Below are 20,901 nucleotides of genomic sequence, written 5' to 3' on the forward strand. Positions count from 1 at the left end.
GAGATAATATAACATGGGTCATGGTGATGATAGGCCTAAAAGTCCCAATTAATACAGTTTGTGTTGAAGTGCAAAATAAAACCCTCATTATGATGGACTGCTATATAGGTAGCCAGAAAAGTAAATGACACCTGAAGAAGCAGATCCATGTTGAAGGCACAGAAATAAAAGGAAGTTGGATTTGTTCAGTTCATGCTGCATGGATGTGTGGATGTGTGGAAAAATCATACTGGAGACATTCATAAGTACAAGGAGCACATGTTAATCAAAGATAAAATATAATTTTAAAAAGTAATCATGTTCACAGAATGAAGATGCATGGGGAGTGTACATGTGTGTGTGATTAAACTATGTACCACCCCATTAATTCTTTATCACTAATCGCTCCTCTGTAAGAGCTGTGTGGAGAAAGGGGTGAACAACTCGTGTACATGAACCCTGTTTCCTACTCTTCTCTTGAGCATCACCCCTGCCTTACCAGGAGGTAATATTTACAGAAACAGAAATTGCTGTTATGTAACTTCTGTGTAAGGTGTTCTTCCTAAACTTGGGCTGTTGCCACTGTGGTTTTGGTGGTGTCTGCTCTTATCAGCATTTGTATTTCCTCACTGCTTATCAAAGCATGTGTGTGGGGCATGGGAGACCAGTCTCTCAATCAAGGCAGGAAATCCTTCAACTCCTGTGATGTGTTCGCCTTTGGATATTCACGATTGCTTGGTTCGTTTTTCCCAGCACTGGGACTTTCCAAGCTATGCTATTCTCTGGGCATTGGTCTCCCCAAGGCAGCATTATTTGCTCCCTGTCTTCTTCCACATAACCACAAACTTGTCTTGGGCTTCATCAGTACTTCTAAATTCCATGATAAATCACAAGATTTGCCACAAGCCAAGTCTTCTAAAAGGTCACACGTGGTGAATGGTCACAATGTCAGTGGCCTCCCTGTCAATTCTTTGTTGGTCTTGCAGACCAGCTTAGTTATTTTTTTATACCTTTATATTTTTACTTTTATGTGGTGCTGAAGATCGAACCCAGTGCCTCACACATGCTAGGCAAGTGCTCTACCACTGAGCCAAAACTCCTGCTCCTCAGATATATATATATTTTTAATTTTTTATTTGTTTTAATTAATTATACATGATAGTAGAAGGCACTTTGATACATCATATATAATGGAGTATAATTTCTCATTCTTCTGGTTTTACATGATGTTGAATCTCACTGGTCATGTAGTTACATATGTACATAGGGTAATAATATCTGATACATTCTACTATCCTTCCTATCCCTATACCGGCTCCCCTACCTTTAATCCCCTCTCCTAATCGAAAGTAACTATTCCTCCCTAGCTCCCTCCCCTTCGTGGATTAGCATCTACACATCAGAGAACACATCCAGCTTTTGTTTTGGGGTGATTGGCTTATTTTGCTTAGCATGATATTCTCCAACTCCATCCATTTACCAGCAAATGCCATAATTTCATTCTTTTTTGAGTTGGACACACTGTCTCAGTCTTGTAACCCAGCCAACACACACCAAAAGTCCACAGTTATATCTCTGCATGCTTTTGCAATTCTTCCATTTTACTAAGTCTTCTATTACATTTTTCTCTAAACAGTGGTAATAAGATATTGATCCTGTATAAGAAGAGCCATCTTTCAGCAAAGATATAATTAACCTTCAGACCCACAATAATAAAGCAAAAAAGTGTGTCACTACTTTTAATTCATTTACCTCTTCTGTAATAATGTATGCATAGGACCACATTTCTTCACTACCTCCTGCGCCAAATGTAGGTTATATATAACGATATATACATACATATATGCTATTGCTTCAATAGTACCAGTACTCTTACTCTGAATTTGAAAAGCAAATCCTATAGACATGAAATAAAGTTTGCGTATGTATCATTATAAACCACCACCAGAAAATAGAAAGGAATGTGATATGCTGAATTCTTAATAATTTGATACACAGGTTAGTTTTCATACATTTAGATGAGCATTGGTTCTCAAAGAAATTCAGATGTTCATTGTGAATCTTGAGAGTAAAACAAGTATATTGCTAAGTCTTGAAATCACGGGAGCGAAATGGAAAGGTTGCCAGTTGATAATTATAGCTATGGAAATATAATAGTGTGACTATGTAGTCAAGGGATTTAATCAGGGTGGCTGAAAAAATAACAAGTGCTTCTGTTCATAATTTTGTCACATGCACACATTTCCATGGCAAAAGGCCAGATGCATTTATTGCAATTCAAAGATGACAAGGAGAGCTGATGGCCCTTAATGAGCAATTGATTAGCAGTAAACAGAGAGAGATTAAGATTCTACTTGAAATGCCATTCAAGACAGAAAGGCCATTTCCTTTAGCTGTGACTTTTTACTCAACCTTATTAGTAAGAAGGGAAAATTTAGTTTTTGGATTTCACTATTTGAAGAAATAAACCCCAAATTATGAAATGAACATAAACCTTGATGCAAAACTACATAGGCATACAGAAATAACCTGCAGTATCTAGCAGCTCTCTTAAATGATGACCTGGGATTTGGTCTTAGGACAACTAAAATGATTGGAGAGGATGAGGATTTAAAAATGTATTTTACTATATTATTATCTCACAGACTGTTTATTATGCAAAAGTGTATCCCAATTTCAATTTTAAAAACTACTAATTTGTTCTCAACAGCTGTAATTTGGGATCCCATGGGATGACATATGAGAATACACAGGAAACTTTGGAGGGTGTTGTGGGTTTGGGGCCTTGATTCACCGAGGCCACTTGGCTGAGAATGTCTGCAGCTACACTAATATGGTGGCCACAGTGTAATTCATCACAGCCGGAAACACAATGTACAGAACACAATAATGACCCGAAAACACATGAAAGGGAGTACAATGGGGTGTCCCTTCACTTTGGTTGGATTTTTAGACAGCAGAATTGGGAAGAATTAGAAGACTGTGTTGACCTTGGGTCCGAGGCACAGCTTGCACGATCATAACATCTAGCTCTGTTGCCTAATGGCTGGAGAGGTCATACTAGCATGCAGCATAGGAAAGTGTGTGAGGGTTGCATTGAGTGTGACCACATGTCACCATTCAACTCAATTAACCAAATGTCCTTTGAGTTCCCGCATTATGGCAATTAGGAGAATGCAAAACTGGCAGCTATAATAGAAACAGTACTTTTAATTTCAACTTTATATAGTAATTAACATTTTAAAAATTTATTTTCCTTCTTACAGTTATTAATGTATGGCTGTCTGGAAATACTGTCTTATTTGGGGGGATGTCCACACTATTCATTAAATTTTACTGAAAATAATAGATAAGCACAAGAAAGTCTAATGTCTGTTCATTTTGAAATAACATTTAAAGAAAATATTGTCTTTACAAATCTTATATGCTAAAACTTATGGCTGAGTCATGTGCAGTGACACATTCTTGTAATCACAGTGGCTCAGGAAGCTAAGGAGGATCACAAGTTCAAAGCCAGCCTCAGCAACTTAGCAAGACCATAAACATCTAAGCAAGACCCTGACTAAAAATAAAAATATAAAAAGGTCAGGGATGTAATTCAGTGGTAAAGTGCCCCTGCGTTTAATCCCCAGTACCAAAAAATGAAAAAGAAAATGTGACTGACATTTTCTTTTTCATCTTCATATCATTCAATGTCTTCTTGAGGTTCCTTTCAGCCAAAACTGTGATTTTTAACTATTAGTGGAGTGCAATCATTTTCCCTTTTGAGAATCTCTTAAAAGCTGTGCAATTTTCTCACCAAAAAATTTGTATGCCCATATTCATTCTATACACATAAATAATATACCTGCATTATACATATTTTCTGAGGATTGATCAGGTTGAGAAACACTTAAATGCTGTGAGAGTAGAGAGTGCATATGTTTCTGAAGATGAAAACTATGAAATTACAACTCATTTTGGAAATCGAGAGATGATCTTTTGAGTGAATGTATATATGAATTAAACTTTAGTTTCCCTTTCAAGTTACTGAAAAATTTGTCTCATCATTAATATACAGATGTATTTTTTCCCCTGTGACAGAGAACAAATTATTAGGAGGATCTTCTGATAAATTTAGCATGTTTTAGGGTCAGAATATTAGGGCTTTCCTATACACGACCATCTGGGAAAGTCATCCTTGACATACCATATATGCTTTAGGACTTTGTTAAGGCTTTGATTGTAATGGACAAGGTACATTACTAACACATGCTTTCAGATGTACTTGAGTGCCTTTATCCTTTTGTGCTTCTGGTCCCAAAGTAGCTCAGAAGAGTCTCTGCCCTGGGTTTGTCTTTGGAACCTTTCCAAGAGCTGAGCAGGTGACACCATAAACATATCCCAGCCTTGCCATTTGGGGTGAGCAAGTGGCTGGACATGGTGGCTCTTTCTGGATGTAAATTGATTGTAATGATTTCTTTCTTTCTCCTGGGCAGGATTTATGTGGGCATCATTCATGTGACACCCTGGGAATGGCAGACGTGGGGACCATATGTTCTCCGGAGCGCAGCTGCGCTGTGATTGAAGATGACGGCCTCCACGCAGCTTTCACCGTGGCTCACGAAATTGGTATGCAGCGCCTTTTCTCCTCCCTGGCCAAGTCAAACACTTGTAGCAGCTGCAGCAGGAACCGAAATATTTGGCAATTAATTCCAGATTTCTTCTGGTTCAGATGTACCCTTTGGGGATTAAATTTGTTTATATTTGCACTTTTAGGGTTAACTAATATGTGAGAAGGAAGACGAAGTCAGCAACGTGGTGTATGTTTCCTTTTGACAGTGTCACTTAAAAGTTAAAGAGAAATTTGCTACTGCTACTATCTTCTTCCTGTCCTTTTAAGCTTTGCTAAGTGACTCCTAGACGAAATTTGTCACAGTCCACCTATGGAATGTGGAGATGTCCCTTTTGGAAGTTATTCAGCACAGTACTGGCTCACCCAGGGCTAATCAGTTTGCACAGAGGTTTAACATGTTTTGCTCTGTTGTGAGAGATGACAGCAGACTCTCATCAAAGGTAATCAGTAGCTTATGGATAATATTCCTGTCTCCTTCTCTGTAGCATGGGCAAGGGAAACCAAGCTGACACTTAACAGGTTTTGCTTTAAAATGTCATTTACCCAATTTGTTTGATTTAAGAAATGTATCCAAACCCTACAACTATAAATCTAGGACACAGTTAACTGTTAAAATACATACCTGCAATAAGGAATATGTGCTTTCTTACCACTGACCTAGGCCACTAGATGTATGAGAAATCAGCTCAATACTTAGAACTAGATGTTGCAATTAGACACTCTGGGTTCAATTTTTGGTAAAATACCTTTTACCTGGGTCGCATAGGTCCCAGGTAACTCTCAAAGCTTTAATTTTTGTATGTGAACAGTAGAGATGATAATATCTATTTTATGGAATTCTTTCAGGGGCCAAACTGGATGTATATATCCACATGTACTTCTCTTGTGCATTTTAGTTAAATAATTTATTTGTTTTCTTAATTTATATATCACCTTTTAGCATCATTGTTTTGGTGGGACAAAATATGGTTAGATCATTATTGTAGTTTTAAGGGTTTTTTTTTTTCTTATTTTTATTAAACAGATTTAGATGTTTTTACAGCTAAACCATAACTTTTAAATGAAAATTAAACCTTCTATTTCACATTCTTGGTAGGCAAAGAATATGTTCGCAAGGTGCAGAATTCTAGCTGCTGTATTTCTTTGAGGAGTCTAAGTAACCTCTAAAGGCATAATTTCATGAGTTCTAATACTGAAGCACTTAAATAGAATTAAATAGTTAAGTTTCACCTCTTATGGGATAATCATGACATTAATGTTTCTAACACTCCTGACGCTCTTATAATCTCGACAGCAACAACAAAACCCAAACATAAGCTTTAATGTAAATAACTGTACAACATCACAGATGAGAATTCAGTCCACAGTTGTGAGCATCCTTGGCCTCAGGAGCCAAAGATCTGAGCTGGAGTCCCAAGCGCTGCCTTAATGTTCTCTGTGTTATGTAAGTAATTTGGGCATGTTGCACTGGAAGAGCCCATAAACCTGAAGGTGTTTTTAAAACACAAGCCATTTGAGCTTTAAGGTAGGGGGCTTTTCCTCATGTGTCTCTCACTCATGCCAATTAAGCAGATTGATAAATACACAGTCTAATATAGATCATTAATCAGTATTTATTCCATATTGATGAATGTGCATGAGTAAGTGGGAGAAGGAATCATTGGAGTTGCTTAAGGCAACATCCCCATTCTGCAGTGGAACTCAAGGAATTCATCCAAGTATTCCAGAGGATTATAATTCAACAGAGGAGATTTTAAAAGTATACCAGTAGTTAGTCACCATTATCCAAAGTAAGAAAAGTCCCATACGAAAACATCTAAATCCCAGAGCAACAGCCTGGTTTGTCTTAGCAGGGTGGAGAAAAGACTAGGAATTGCCAGCCGAGCTGGGTTTTGGTGTCATCCACCCACAGGCCCCTGAGCTCCAGATCCTGCCCTTCACTGGAGAGATCGGGCATTCCTTAAGAAGGGCTCTTCCTTCCCTCCATCCTGCTCTCTGTAATGATCTGCTTTCCCAAGATGGCAGCATCTGGGAGGTCTTCCTGTAGGAGAAACACCTAGCTATCAATACAGCTTCTTCAGGGCTGACTCCCAAGCCAATTAGGCTGGAAAGAAAAGCCTGGCAGCGCCACCCTCCCCAGCCCCACCAAATTCCTCCAGTGCCTTGGTTACGCCAGTGTGTGCACAGTCTGAAAATCAGATATGATAAGAACAAATGTTGTACTGAAACTATGTACACATATACAGTAAGAACTTATCTTAATGGTACAGGATTATTGGACATAATTATAGAATAATGTCATAGAAATGTGGGCTTTCATATGCAAAATCAAACCTTAATCTTTAATGTATGATCATATCCTTGTGTCCCCTTTAATTTCTTGTTGGTTCACCTCTGTTTACCTCTTTAAAATTCTCTGTAAATCATTCTCCAAACAATTATTGCCCACTTGATTTCCCTTTTTGCATTATAAATGGCCTAATCTGAGACATACAAGGTCTGGAGGTAGGGAAATATGGATTTAATTCCCTGTTCATAAAGAAATCTGGCTTTCATTCACTTTATTTTCTAATTGCTTTATTATTTAATTTTGTTTTCTGCCTAAATATTATGAACATATGTTATAAAGTACCAGCCATAAAATTTTTAAGAAAGATAACCTCACAAAACATTCTTAGTCTTCAGTGTAGTATTAGAGTCATATCCCTACAGTCCCTGGGTCTTAGGTAATGCAGCTCACTGATCTGTTTCCAGTGCTTTTATTTTTGGATCTTTGCTTGAAGTTTTCAGCCAAACTCAAGCTCACCGTGTCCTGGATTCAAATTCTGCTCTATTCTTTCCATGCATTTTTCTTCCTCTCCTTTTATTACATGTTTGTTGATTTCCAGATTGAGGAGCTGTATATAAGACAGACTATGTATGGTGATAAAAATGACATTTGGAAACCTCAGTTTCCTGGTGTTTTGAATCTGCTTTAGCCTCATTCCAAACTGTGCAGTTTGCTTCATGCAAACAGATACTGTAAATGTGTTACTGAACTCAAAACACAAGCTGGGAGAACATTTTCAGGCTGTTCCTTTAATTTTTCTACTTTATTTCTTCTGTAAGCAGTAAAAGGGTATGTTTGATTAAGAATAACACTTCCCTGAACTGGCTTACAGGTTCTCATGGGAGTGTCCTGCTGCTTCCTCTTTTTCTCCATAGTGGTTTAAAATTTAAGGTCAGATTCATTTTGTGAAGGAACAAGTAAATCTAAATTTCCTTTTTTTTTTCTGCTAATTCTTCCAAAAAGAGAAAAGAAAGCAGCAGGGTTTTGGAGGTGCCTAGGTCACTGATGCCATTCCGGAAGATAGCTGTTGATTAGAAGAATCTACACTGGCAGTAATAAATAAATTGTCTTCCTCTTCACTTGTTCTGTGCATGTGAACATTGCCCAATTTGTTAGACTATTTCAAAAAGTTATTTCCAACCATCAAAAACACAGTCTCCGTCCATGTGCCTTGGGTGGAGGTAGGAATGTGTTTACGGCCATTTTACAATCCAAATGTGAACTGCAGAAAGTTTTCAAGTTGATGTAAGTTTACATTTTGAGTTTATATTTTTAACTTGTCAAACTTTTATTATAGACTTGTAATAATAAAGATTTCACCTGCTGCACACATGGTTGTTAAAAACAATCATTTTATTGATGTTGAGCCAGCTTCTAACACACTAGGGAGAACAATCTGATTTTATTTAGATTAATGAAATCCATAATTTGCAAACATGCCAAAGGTTTGCTTTATAGTAGTTAATTATAAAATGTGCTAAGTGAATCTCTGCACTATGAAAGACTCCAATGTGCTTCCTAAGCTAAAGCCAGGCAATTTTAAAAAGTCAAGACCACATACTCAGTGGCGACTTGGGAAGTGGCCGAGACACAACAGCAGGGCTGCCTGTGTTTTGCTGTGGTTCGAGGGTGTTCTCTGGTTGTGCTGATCTGCCTGTGACTACTCCCATCAATGATTAGATTAAACAAGGCCATGTTTTGAAAAGCTGTGGCAGCCCTTGACACACCATAGACCAAAGCCAAGTGCACAGCATCAGATGTCCGAACTGGCTGTGAGATGTGAGGTGTGAAGGAAGCTGGGATTTAACTTGTTTTTTATCCCCAAACCCATTGCTTTAATCAATTTGAATGGAGCATTTTTTTCTATCCAGTTTGGAGCAGTGCCATACTGTCTTTCTTGGCTCCAGATGAAAGGTCGGAATAGGTCTTTTCTATATGTCTAACATCATTGAGTGATTTAGTGCTTGTTAAGTTTTTAAAACATCAAATCCCAATTCGTGTTTCTCTGGGGGAGGCCTCTTGATTTTCTGCTGCATGTGTGGAAATCAAGTTGAAGGTGGCAGAAAAAGGAAAATTGCATATACTGTGTGATTGGTTTTTCCTCTAGTAATTAGGAATTTTTCTCTTTCCCTTCCAAATTAAGGGGTTTAGTAATATTAAAATCTATTAAAATCACTGAAGACTAGCATACCCGATAAGTGAGAGCAAAACCATCAGCGAGACAGTAAAGTTAGCTGGTCCCTTGGTCAAGCACATATTCTAAGCAGTTTACGTCTTTTATGTCACTTAATCTTCACAAAGTGCTCTGAGAAGTAGTTATGGGTCACCCAAGTGAGGAAGTAACTGACACACAGAGAAGTTTCTAAATCTAAGCCCAAGAACTATACCACTAGGATAAGATTTGAACTCAACTCCTCTGGCTCCAGAGCCCCGATTTTTTCCTACTATCCTGAAATGAATGATATTTTTAGAAAACATTTAGTTTAAAGGATATAATTTCAAATTTAATTCAGAAGGACATTGACACAGTTAGGAATAAGGTGAAAGGGATTATTTTCTTCCACCCAAATTACGTAATTGATATCACATTTACCCTTTATATTTAATGTTTCAAAACGGGCATTTGAGAGTTTTATCACTTCTGTATAAGGAGCTGTGTTGGACAGTGATCATCTGATTGTTAAGCTCATGGGTGTCTTCTTCAGTTCTAGATTATTATCCCATGTGAACTGTTGACTCACATTTTAATCCCTGGCCAAACCTTCTTGCACCTCCATAATCCCAGCTGGAAAATTAGGTAAAATGAAAACATGACCTCATTAAGAAACAGATGCTTCATCTGAGCAGCGCTTTCCCAAGTAAACACATTACAGAGCTTCTGGTAACTTTTTTTAAGATCTGGTGCTGTGTCCCCTTGACCATTGGTCAGTTTAGGATCAGGAGACAGGAGCTAGAAATTTAGTTTAATTTGCAGACCAAAGTTCAGAAAAACAACCAGTTTCCTTCCTGAGGTTAATACTGTAAGCCAGCCATAGCTGTGCAGCAATACCTGAGGTGAATAGGAAGCCTGCCTACCCGTTTCCTTTAATGTGTTCTGACTCCTCTAATGTTATCACTAATTTTTCAACACTAGATTCACTTATAAATTTAAAAAGATGAGATGTTCTTTAAATCTCTGTTGGGAATATCAAAGGTGAAATTATTTAACAACATTACCTCTGTGCCAATTTAAAAAGAAGATCATCACACTGGAAGAAAAATCCAATTGTTTGCTATTTCTGCAATAGCAATGTAACTCAGACTCATGACCCCAGGGGCTTAGATTTGACATGCACCATTAAATTTATTTCCTTAGTATAATTCAGAAAAAGAAATTCCTTCATGATCTTGTTTTGTGGGATGGGTACTCATTTGCAGGGCTTTTATATGTGTGACATGATTCAACATTAAGAATAGATGAATATTTCCTATCAAATTACACCTTGACTTTTGCCAATAATTTCAAACATCAAAATTTATTCTGAGATATAGGAGCATCTCACATTTTCCCCAATCTGTCTCTTGATCCCTTAGAAAATACTCATGAATTAGACAGTTGCATTATTCCGGAAATTTTACTCTACCTTCTTTCTCTCATCCACTCCCCCATTTATTTTATTTAGAAACCATTATCAAGTGAATTCACTACATAAGGCTGTTTGGCCTTTCGTTATCTCAGGATTTCAGGTGAGACGTTTCCAATTACATCATCAAGAATTAGGAATTCTCTATGAAAGATAGTATTGTAAACAGAATTGCTCAAGCAAACTGCTTTTCAGTGTTTTGCATGTCTGCTGATGAAAAATGGCTCTCAATAGAAATACTGTTTCTTCCCCAAAACACGGCTTCATGATATCTGGTTGAAGCCCCAATAGGGAATGGCTGCCCCTAAGTCCTCCTCCACCTTTTCTCTCTCTAGTTTTCACTCCCTGCTTTACTGAAGGAGCTTTCTCAAAGATTTTCTTTGAGCTCCCAATTCTCCTCCCTCTTCTGTTCCTACGCTGTGACTCTGGAGAAGGAAATGCTTCATCTCTTCAAGGGCATGAATTGCCTTTCCCCGGGTTTCTTGATTCCATTCTTGTGTCCCCTCAGCCAGTCTTGCTGCTCTGAATTACTCTCATAGCTCACCATTAAATACAACGTAATGGACGCAACGAACTACTTTAGCATTGTAAACACTTTTTCCAAAACTTCCTCAGATGCTTCATGAGCTGTTTTAGCCTCTGGGGCATGAATGTCTAAATCTCATCTTCAGGTAGACTTCTGGGGCCTGGCTGTTTCAGAAATCCTTCATCTCCAATCCACACCATTCATTTTGAATATCCCCATGAGTGATTTATGAACAAATTTTTCCCTGATAAGGCAGATGTTTGAGAAGCTTAGGTCCTTCTTGGATGATAAGTTTAAATTTTGATTCCCTTCACAACTCTTTGAAACACACAGTTGTCAGTTGTGATGTTGTATTTTAATTTCCTAGATCAAGGGTTACCAGCGTTAGTAAGCTTTGGTAGCATAGTGCTCTCTCTCATGTAAGCATCCCATTAAAGTATCTTCATGCTTGTATATGTACCTTACCATTCCAGGGTTCAAGAATATTGGGAAATTTAAGACTGACATCAGACATGTTAGTGTAACTGATTGGGGACTCACACTTTAAAAATTCCACTCCTCTTTGTTGTTCGCATCCTTTAGTATGTGTGTCACGTCTTTCCTGAAGAGCATCCAAACATTCCTCACATTGATCTTCCTTTTCAAATTCCCATCCAGCTCCTGAGGGGAAGTCACATGGGTCTCTCACTGTGACCTGGTTCCAGCCCCTCTGGAACTGGCTTCCTGTTTTGGGGTTGCTCACATGTTCTTGCTATTGCCTGTGACTCTCGCTGCCCTGCGGAGAGCGTACCTCTCTCAGCCAAATGACTGGCTTTCCCTGTGGAGAGCAGAACGCTCATTTGCTCTTTCAAATGACCCCCAGGCAGTCCTTTTCTTCCTGACTTTGGGGATCTTACAAAACTTACATCTCTTTCAGCTTTCGAGTAGGTGGAGCTAAGATTTGTGCATGATCAGAATGGCAATCTTCTCTGGTAGAATTTCTTAGATGTAACTTCAGTGGCAGTTAAGTTACTGAGGACTGAGATGGAGAAAACTGTTACATGCCTTTATGAGTAGGTCAGAATGAATCCCATTCTTACATATAACTATAATGCACTAAAAATTGATAAATAAAAAAATTCCATGGATTAACTAGTAAATTTGGGGAGCAAAAAATAAAATAATCATGATATGATGCCATATACGTGTCCAATGATCCATTAAATTGTGCCAAATATTTTAAAAGTAAGATGCCTTGCTGAAATAATTAAAATGTTTTACATTGATATGCCTTGACCCTCTATATGAAAGAAAAGAAAAAAAAAAAAAAACAAGGTATTTTGCCCAGCCCCTCAGAGTGAATTTGATGTTTGCCATACGGCCTGTATTTTAAATCAGAAATCTAAAATCTACCCTCCAAATGAAGTGAAAATCCCTTGATGCAATAATAAAACTGCTTGTGGAAAATGCTATTTATATCAATTTGGAGGAAAAGGCTGTTACTCCATTTAACACATATGAATATCTTATGAAATAGAATGCAAATATCACATTTTTCAAAATAGAAAATCTGGATTCAAATATATATATCATGTTACAGAAGTTACTTTGGGTCACTTTTCTTTTTTCTCTTACATACCAGAGTAAAAACTTAAGTTTAAAATTTCCACACAACTCCCACAGTGCAAGCTGATAAAGCTTCTACCTTGGAAAGTTCAGGATCTGCTCAGTGGATTCTCTGCAAGTGTTTGATGACGTGACTTCCAGTAATTTTAAGGAAGATTCTATTTTTCTGTGATCAGTGATCCTGAAAATCTTAACACACAGCTCAAAAATTAGATGCCCCCTCTTGATCTGCCTATGCATGTTATGGGACATACTGTATAATGTATGATGCACATTCATGCTGCTGACCACAAACTCAGCATAGCAGTGGAAGGGTTTCCCAGAGAGACCTTGCTAGTTTCATAAATACTATTGAAGTCAATTACTGAATAAATAGCATAAATATGTGGAGACTTGGAAGGTTACCGAGCCCTAGCCACTTAATTTCAGCCACAACAGCAGTCAGCTGCTCAGTGAATAATTTTGTTATGAGGTGTCAGTGATTTAACAAGTTGGCCAAAAGTAGTCGGAATGCAGCGTGAAAGATTTCCTCTCTGTTGAGTTTTACGGTGTACACTGGACTCCCGATTGAATGGCCAAAGTTTCTGTACTTGGCACTCAGGAATCAAAGGAAAATGAAGTAATCAATTTGCTATACTATATTCTACATGCTTTTCAGTGGGATTTCATAGGATTCTCGAAAGCTTTGGGAAAAAACGCTGCTGGGATGATTTGTTTTCTACTTTTTAGAGTTTCTACAAAATGCTAGAAGTGCTTACCTGAATTATTTTTTTTTAAAGTAGCCTTTTAGAGTTATTGAGGAAGGTCAATTCATCCTTAGACTGTTTGAAAACTGATATTAGGTAATAAAAAGCAATTTACTCAGATTATAGGAATGTGCTGATGTGCTGTGTGTAATGGCATCTGACTAATGGAATGGCCATGGTGTGGGCTGGGATTACAGAGAGCGTGGCTGAGAAGCTTAAGCACAAGTACCACCTGGCTGATCAATCACTTCCCAGGATCTTATTTGTTCTGCAGTCTCTAACCCTCCATGAAGGGCATCTTGAGCTTTCAGAGATTTCTTAAATGGAGACGGATATATTTTCAAAATAAGCTTTCTGCTTGTGAAACTAGTAACGAGTCACAGCTCATCAAGTAACAAAAAGAAAGTATGAAATAAGCTTACATTTGCATGGAACCTAAAAGCTAGTCACTTCCCTTCTCTATCTTTGCCTTCCCAGTCCATTTCACATAACTACCTATGTCCTTGATCAAGAAAATGAATCTCTGACATTCAAGAACCATCTCTTGAGTGTTTGCAAGTTGCATGGCATTAAGTTAAATGCAAAGGTTTCAACCAGGAATTGAGGGCAGATGCACTTTGATCTCATGGGGCTTAGGGTCGATCAGAGAAGGCAGAAAATTAGACAATCAAAATAATATGTGGTGAGGGCTATGACATAATCCCACAGTTGCCTCACAAATTCTAGATTCTAAACAAGGCTTTGTTTCTACATGTCATTGAGCATATGTGAGCCAGATGAATTATGGGACTATCCATTCTCTAGTTTAATTTTTCAGTTTTCTTCCAAATGTTCACCCAAAGTAATGGCTCCACTAACTAGATGCAGCTTTTATTTCCCTAGAGTGCAGTCTTTGGGTGAGAAAGAAGTTAAAATGAACTCATTTATAATTGGGGGACAAAAAACTCAAGTGTCAGCATAATTGTCAGGGAAAAATAAAATTGCAAAACTGCTCGTCATTTGCAGTTCCTTTTTTCACTCCCATATTGTGTGCTTCCTTGGTTCTCTCCCTTAGGACATCTACTTGGCCTCTCCCATGATGATTCCAAATTCTGTGAAGAGAACTTTGGTTCCACAGAAGATAAGCGCTTAATGTCTTCCATCCTAACCAGCATTGATGCATCCAAGCCCTGGTCCAAATGCACCTCAGCCACCATCACAGAATTCCTGGATGATGGCCATGGTATGTATCCTTCAGGACAACAGAGACTCAACGGGAAGTAAAAAAAAAGGCTGGTATTCTTAGGAGCTTTACTTTATTGCCTTCCCATAAAACGATGGTGGTTCAGACGGTGTCAAAATAGGAGCAAGGAAATTGATTGTCTGTTGGTGTGTAATGCCAGCATCCCTGGTGGCTTTATAGCTATGGTATTTTTGCTTTTGAATTGTAAAGTTCAAAAGAGAAACCGTGTGGGAGACCACACAGAATGCCTAGCGGGTGCCCTGAAAGCCTGGCTTTTATTCCCTCTCTTACCACTGGCTTCCTGTGAGAACTTTGGCAGACATCTTGGTTTGCCTGCTATTAATACAACTCTCAGAATTATTTGTTACATGCCTATTACAGGGGTGTGGTGTAGGTGTAGGTGACAGTTCTACCGGATTCTCTTTATGGCAACATGAAACCAGCAGAGGAAGCTCTCTAGCTTCTCATTGACTGGAAGAATTTGATTTCATTCTGACAGCAGATTCTCCTGCAAGTGAAATAAAAACTGCAGAACAGAAACAGAAAAGGAATCTCAATGATGGGAAAGCATTTTAAGAACTTCAAAAGAAAGTCTTTGGCTTATCCTTTAGAGATAATTCAGAGTATAGTATACACTTTATTAAACTCTTTAAGACTAGAATCGGAGCCATAAATTATATAGAAATACAGAGGAAGTTATAATTTTGGAAATAATAAATCCTAACCCCTAAGTAACTTCTGAAACAAGCTGTTGCAAATTTTCTCACATCCTTTATTACTTAAAAATAATAGGAAACCAGGAAGTGGACACATTAGAGTCAGGGAGCCATCTTCAGAGATCACATATTTCACTTCACTTGATCTACTGAAAAAGGGCATATTCTTCACTTTTGCTCTTTGAAAATTTTTCTCTTTGTAAAACTGGTGGTTGAATCAAATACCATAATAATTTTTCATAAAGTTATCTTGTGTATGGTTCAGCATCTGTAATGATGGCCTTTCCCAAATCCACAAAAGTTAAGACTTATTATATTCGTAATTTCTTAAGAGTGTTAGGCATCTTGAACTTCGGCTACACAGTGTCAAAACAATGATAGTTAAATTCATTTCGGACAGAAAGAAGTTCAGCTACACAGTTCTTTGATGTTAAATAGCCAGAATGTGTTCTTTCATTCATTCACACTACATCACTGATGAACTGTGAAGGCTTTTGCTGCTTGCTGCTATTTACATTTCCCATCCCTAGAACTAACCTGAGTCCAGCTTGGTGTTAAATTCTTCTCAATACAAAATAAATGCTGCTTATTAGTTGAAAGGACAGCCCAATCGCTTAAAAACTTCAGAATAGACTAGGAATCACTGTATTAGATTTTCCTTAGACTAATAATAAAATGAGCATTTATGTTTTATTAGTGTACAATGCTGGTTAGATGCTGATAAAGTCCTGAATTAAATCTTCATCTAATTATCTTTTTATCTACATGGATCAAGTCAATGTCAGATAAAGTCTGTCTTCAGTGGAACCTTAGCACTTCATCCCAAATATTACTTTTGCTGTTTTATTTTTTTAAGTTTGCTGAAAATGAAATAACATTAATATCTAATTTCAAAATCACACATTGTACATTCCAAAAGGTTGAGCTAAACCTTGACTCATTAAATGAATGGATTTAGTTGCTAAGACAGCAAATACTTACGGCTAAAATGGGACCAAATTTTTTTTCCTGAGCAAGTATTAGGTCAACTAATTACAATGCTGTGCAGAATTTTGTTCCTTATTGCCATAATTTTGGAATGATTCATTTATTTCATGTTTTGGAACTCATGGTCTTTGCTTTCTGTGCAGCAAATCAGCTTTCAGCCTCATCTTCATCTTTAAACATTATTTCTATATTTAAAGAAGTCCATGCTCTGAATTCTAACAGTTGTACAAGAAATTTACATGTTTCTTTTTTATCCAGTTTCTGTTCAAAAGGATTCTTGATACAGAACAAAAACATAATTTTTTGTAGATATATTATCTTATTCATTTGTGCTGATTAAAATCATCTGAATTTCCTGGATGCAAGTTAAATAAACATATTCAGTTACCAGAATTCTTTGAACAGAAAATGTTCAGTTTATTTATTGACTTTTTCCCTCAAATTTAGATTCTCTCACTTTTGAATATGTTGGTTTGTTTAGGCAGTGTTTTATTCCAGCCAAAGCAAAGAATTCTATTTGATGAGTCACCTAAAATATATAAATTAAATTAGTCAGCTAATTTATAGTGATTAAATCAGAATGATGAAAAATAAAGGAAAATAGTGTGAAATAGTGGCAAAACTAAATTATGTTTCATTTCTTCTCAAAGTAGCATACACAGAATTTAAGCAGGTACACTCTAGAGTACTGTTATTTAAATGTGAATTCAGACAGTTTAATAACTTTTTACTTGAGACTCCCCACCAGCAAAAACTGACTTGAGTCATTTTAAGTGTAAAGGAAGTCATAGGAACCAGGAAACCCAATTTCTAGATGATTGAGGTTCTGACATTTGAACTAAGGCACTTAGGAGCAAACCAAGGAGAATGTCAAAGCCCAAGGAAGGAAGGAAAATGAGCATAATATCTTTGTCTAGAGACCAATAGACTTCAGGAACCTTGTCATGAAACCTTTCACTTTACTCCTAGGGAGCTATGTAGGTTTCCACTCAGATACCAATCATTCATACGTTACACTTTTACTGTTTTTCTGCTCTAATTTCCTAGACCACTAACAATGTTAAACAATGAAAGGGTCATGGGGAGTGGAGAAGACTTCAGACAGGTAAACTGAGGGCAAGAAACAGCACTGTTTAACAATAAAGAAGAAACAAAAGCAGTAAAATAGAGCCCCAAAATATAAAAAGTCCAGTGGTCTGATACCATTTTCCAAGGGGTCTCTTTGTATTATCCCTAAAGCTACCGCTATGTTTTGGCATAATGGAATAAATTCAGAAAAAAAAAATGATTTTTTGTTATTGAGGAAGGTTAAGTGGTAAAAGTAATATAAAGAGTGCAAAGCAATTACTATTTTTTAAGTAGGTATTCTCACAAAATGTGTGTAATTGTGTGTGTGTGGTGCTGAGGATTGAACCCAGGTCCTCACACATGTGAGGCTAACACTTTGTCGCTGAACCACATCTCCAGCCATAAAACATATGTAAGTTTTGATGGTATCTTGGTATCTAAAGAGTACCGTATCTGGAAAATGCATTCTTGTGTAATATCTTATCACTTCCCTTCCCACCTCTAAAAGTGCTGGAGAGATGAGAAACTAAATTCAAAGCACTTGATTTATTTTAAAAATTATTAGCTATAAGTGGCTGGACATTTGTAGCACTCAACCACTGCCAAACTTAAATTCATTAGCACTGAGTGTTTCCTGATTTAGCTCCAACAAGAAATATGCAGCAATTAGTTTATGGTTAAGAAGCCAATGTGCATACTCAAAAGTAGCTGTGTCTGGAGATTTGTGATTCAGAAAGGAGTAGCCATTTCCCCTGGGACTCCTCCACCCTTGGCCAAGAGACTTGTGGAAGTCCTGAGTGTTTATACCCCCTAGTTCTAGGCAAGCTGGCTGGGAGTGTGATCTAAAGTAAAGGTAAGCACTGGCAGAGAAATTGTGCAGTGAAAGCAGACTATTGAATTTCCTCTCTCCAATGCTTAATAACCTTGAGGCCAAAAAAGATAGCTGTGTTTGCTATATCCCCAAGTCCACAGTGCCAGATGATAAGAAAGGCCACCACCTAGGTAGGGACAGCTCAAGATCACCCACAACACAGGCTGCTAAGGAAAATCTGCAGACAATCTTGAAATATTAATATGTAGTTGATTTAAAGAGCTCAGTTTATTTATAATCACTCACTAAACACTGAACTTTAGATTTTAAAAAAAAATGGTTTTGGAAAACCAGGTCTCAGAATCTTTTGCCAACTTTACAGCTTATCTGATTGTACAATTTAGCATAAGAGCTAAACATTCAGTTTTTAAGGTGGTAGTTAGCAAAATTCAGAGCATTATGGTTGTATCTTGATTTTCACAATAAATGTTCTTTATTTATTGTGCAAATGAGATGTTTTAAGGCTGGGGTGACCTATATTTTTCAAAAGCTTTGCTTCCTCCTTTATGGTGGAGCATTTTCAATTTTATTTCCTTGCCATTGCATCTGCTGATGTGCACCTCATGCCTCTTACAGCTTCACTCACAGACTCCTATTACTTCAGGTCAGTGCCCTTTGTTCCTTTATCTAACACTAGCTCCCAAATAACTCATTGAATAGCAGGCAAATGCACCCATTTCTCTTTTAATGCCAGATATTCAAGCTAAGACCCCCCCCCCCCAAAAAAAAAAATAAGTAAAAAAGAGGCACAGAGGCAGGGACATGAAGATAGGAAGCAACAAGGGAAAATATGCAGTCCTGTTGGTCCTCTTTGGAGGCTTCAGTGGGAACACTGATTGATTTCTTCTATGCAAAGGACATTTTAGGTCAATTCTTAACTTTATGCTTGAGTATTGAAAAGGATAGAAAGACAGAAACTTAATTACAGTGCTGGAAATACAGAAGAAAAGTGGAAATATAGAGCAATCTTCATCTGATAGTTTCCACTCAACATTAATATGAGAGATGAATAGTGCTATAAACTAGGTATATAAAACCAGAGATCACCTGGAGGCAAGAGCTAACTTCCACCTCATTGATAGACTTCGGTGGCCAGAAAGAGAAGCCACATTCTTTTTGCATCCTTTTCAAATTACCTCATTTCACTTTTTTATATTTTGCCTATTTTAAACATTTAATTCACCATGGACAATAAAAATGTGATTTCTTTTGACTTTATTTTATAAAGTATTCATTTTGTACACATAATATGTTAAAGCAAAGAAAGGAAGGAAAGAAGAGAGGGAGGCAGGGGCAAAGAAGCAAACTGGCAATTTGTGGAACAAAACAAAAAAAGTAAATGTTGGTAGCAAAGCCCAGATAGAATTTCAGACTAGGATAATTTCCTATACATGTGAAGTAGATATGAAAAAGTGATTGAGAATAAGAGATTAAGAGAAAGTCAGAAGTAGGTCAGGAGCCTATAGAGGTCAATATAAATGATCCTAAAAATTGATCAATTTCCCTTTCCCTCCAACTGTGCATTTTGAAAAGAAAAAAATGTGTATCCAATACACTATTACTTCAATTTTAAATATTTTATACTATGAGATTCAGAATCATGCTGTATAATGACTTTGGAATGGGTCTGCCTTTACGCAGAGACGTTCATACTATTTTGTTGCAGAAGGACATACGTCAACATGAAAAAGACATCCATAGACTATATGACTCAGAGTCAGCAGAAATGGTGCAGTAACACATTCGAGGACTGTGAACATGGTGGTAATAAGTTAGTCAATCAATTAATGAAAGAAATCATTTTATTTTCAAAGGTCATCTTCACACAACCGCTAAGAAAAAAAAAAATCAAAGATCTGATATACCTAATTCGTAGTAGCGAAGCAAATGTGCTTGGTTTACAAAATTTGTATTTCTGAATGAAGTGTCATGAAGAGCGACCACATCTTCAAGTCTCCTTTTTGTGGGGTGATTTCACTCATTGTCAGCCGATGAGGCACAGCCAGTGTCAGTGACTTCATATCCACAGAAAGGTGGCGACTCATTTTGGCTCAAGATAAGTGAGGCAGACCCATGCCACATGCACCCACGGTAAAGACTTCCCAGATCATATCTGCTTACCCAATTCCGTGATCTGTGCCTTGTAGTACAATTTTTTTAAAAGTTTCTTAAAACAGCACTTTTGAGGAATTGGAAAGCATTCTTGCTGATTCAGATTTGTTGACAGTCTTCAAACATCAGCAGTCTGCTAAGCCTTCCTGGTTTCCACTGCGTTCTTTTTCCATGTAGCAATGAAGATAACACTCTCCGTGGAGTTCTGTGTGCCTCATCTTGGTCCTGTAAACAGAGCTTAGTGAGGTTTTCCTATCATTCTTTCCTATTAACTTGATGTGGATGTTTTCCTTTCAACTTGATGTTTTTCCCACACGTTCTCTTTGGCAGGCCACTTACTTTTAATGCTTTTTCTGAGTTCCCTTCAGAAGCTTTACCTCTTCAAACACCCTGGCACAGAAGTTAAATGGGAACTTTGCTCTTTATTATTTTCATATAATGCCTCTGTCACAGATGGACAAATTCTAAGGTATTCACTTTGAAGAAACCTGAATGTAGCTAT

The 20,901-nt window shown here is 37.4% G+C and overlaps 1 protein-coding gene across 4 annotated transcripts in view; it reads left to right on the forward strand.

Annotated features, from left to right (window-relative positions):
- Nucleotides 1-20,901, forward strand: part of ADAMTS5 (ADAM metallopeptidase with thrombospondin type 1 motif 5) — a 49,818-nt gene that overhangs the window by 9,401 nt on the left and 19,516 nt on the right. For all 4 annotated transcript variants that reach the window (XM_079156435.1, XM_079156432.1, XM_079156434.1 and 1 more), the window contains 2 exons: nucleotides 4,458-4,590; nucleotides 14,478-14,645. In XM_079156435.1, coding sequence (XP_079012561.1) covers nucleotides 4,458-4,590; nucleotides 14,478-14,645 — 301 coding nt within the window. The remainder of the gene's footprint in view (nucleotides 1-4,457; nucleotides 4,591-14,477; nucleotides 14,646-20,901) is intronic.

This window comes from Sciurus vulgaris (genome assembly GCF_902686455.1).
Source record: "Sciurus vulgaris genome assembly, chromosome: 10".
NCBI classification, from domain to species: Eukaryota; Metazoa; Chordata; class Mammalia; order Rodentia; family Sciuridae; genus Sciurus; species Sciurus vulgaris.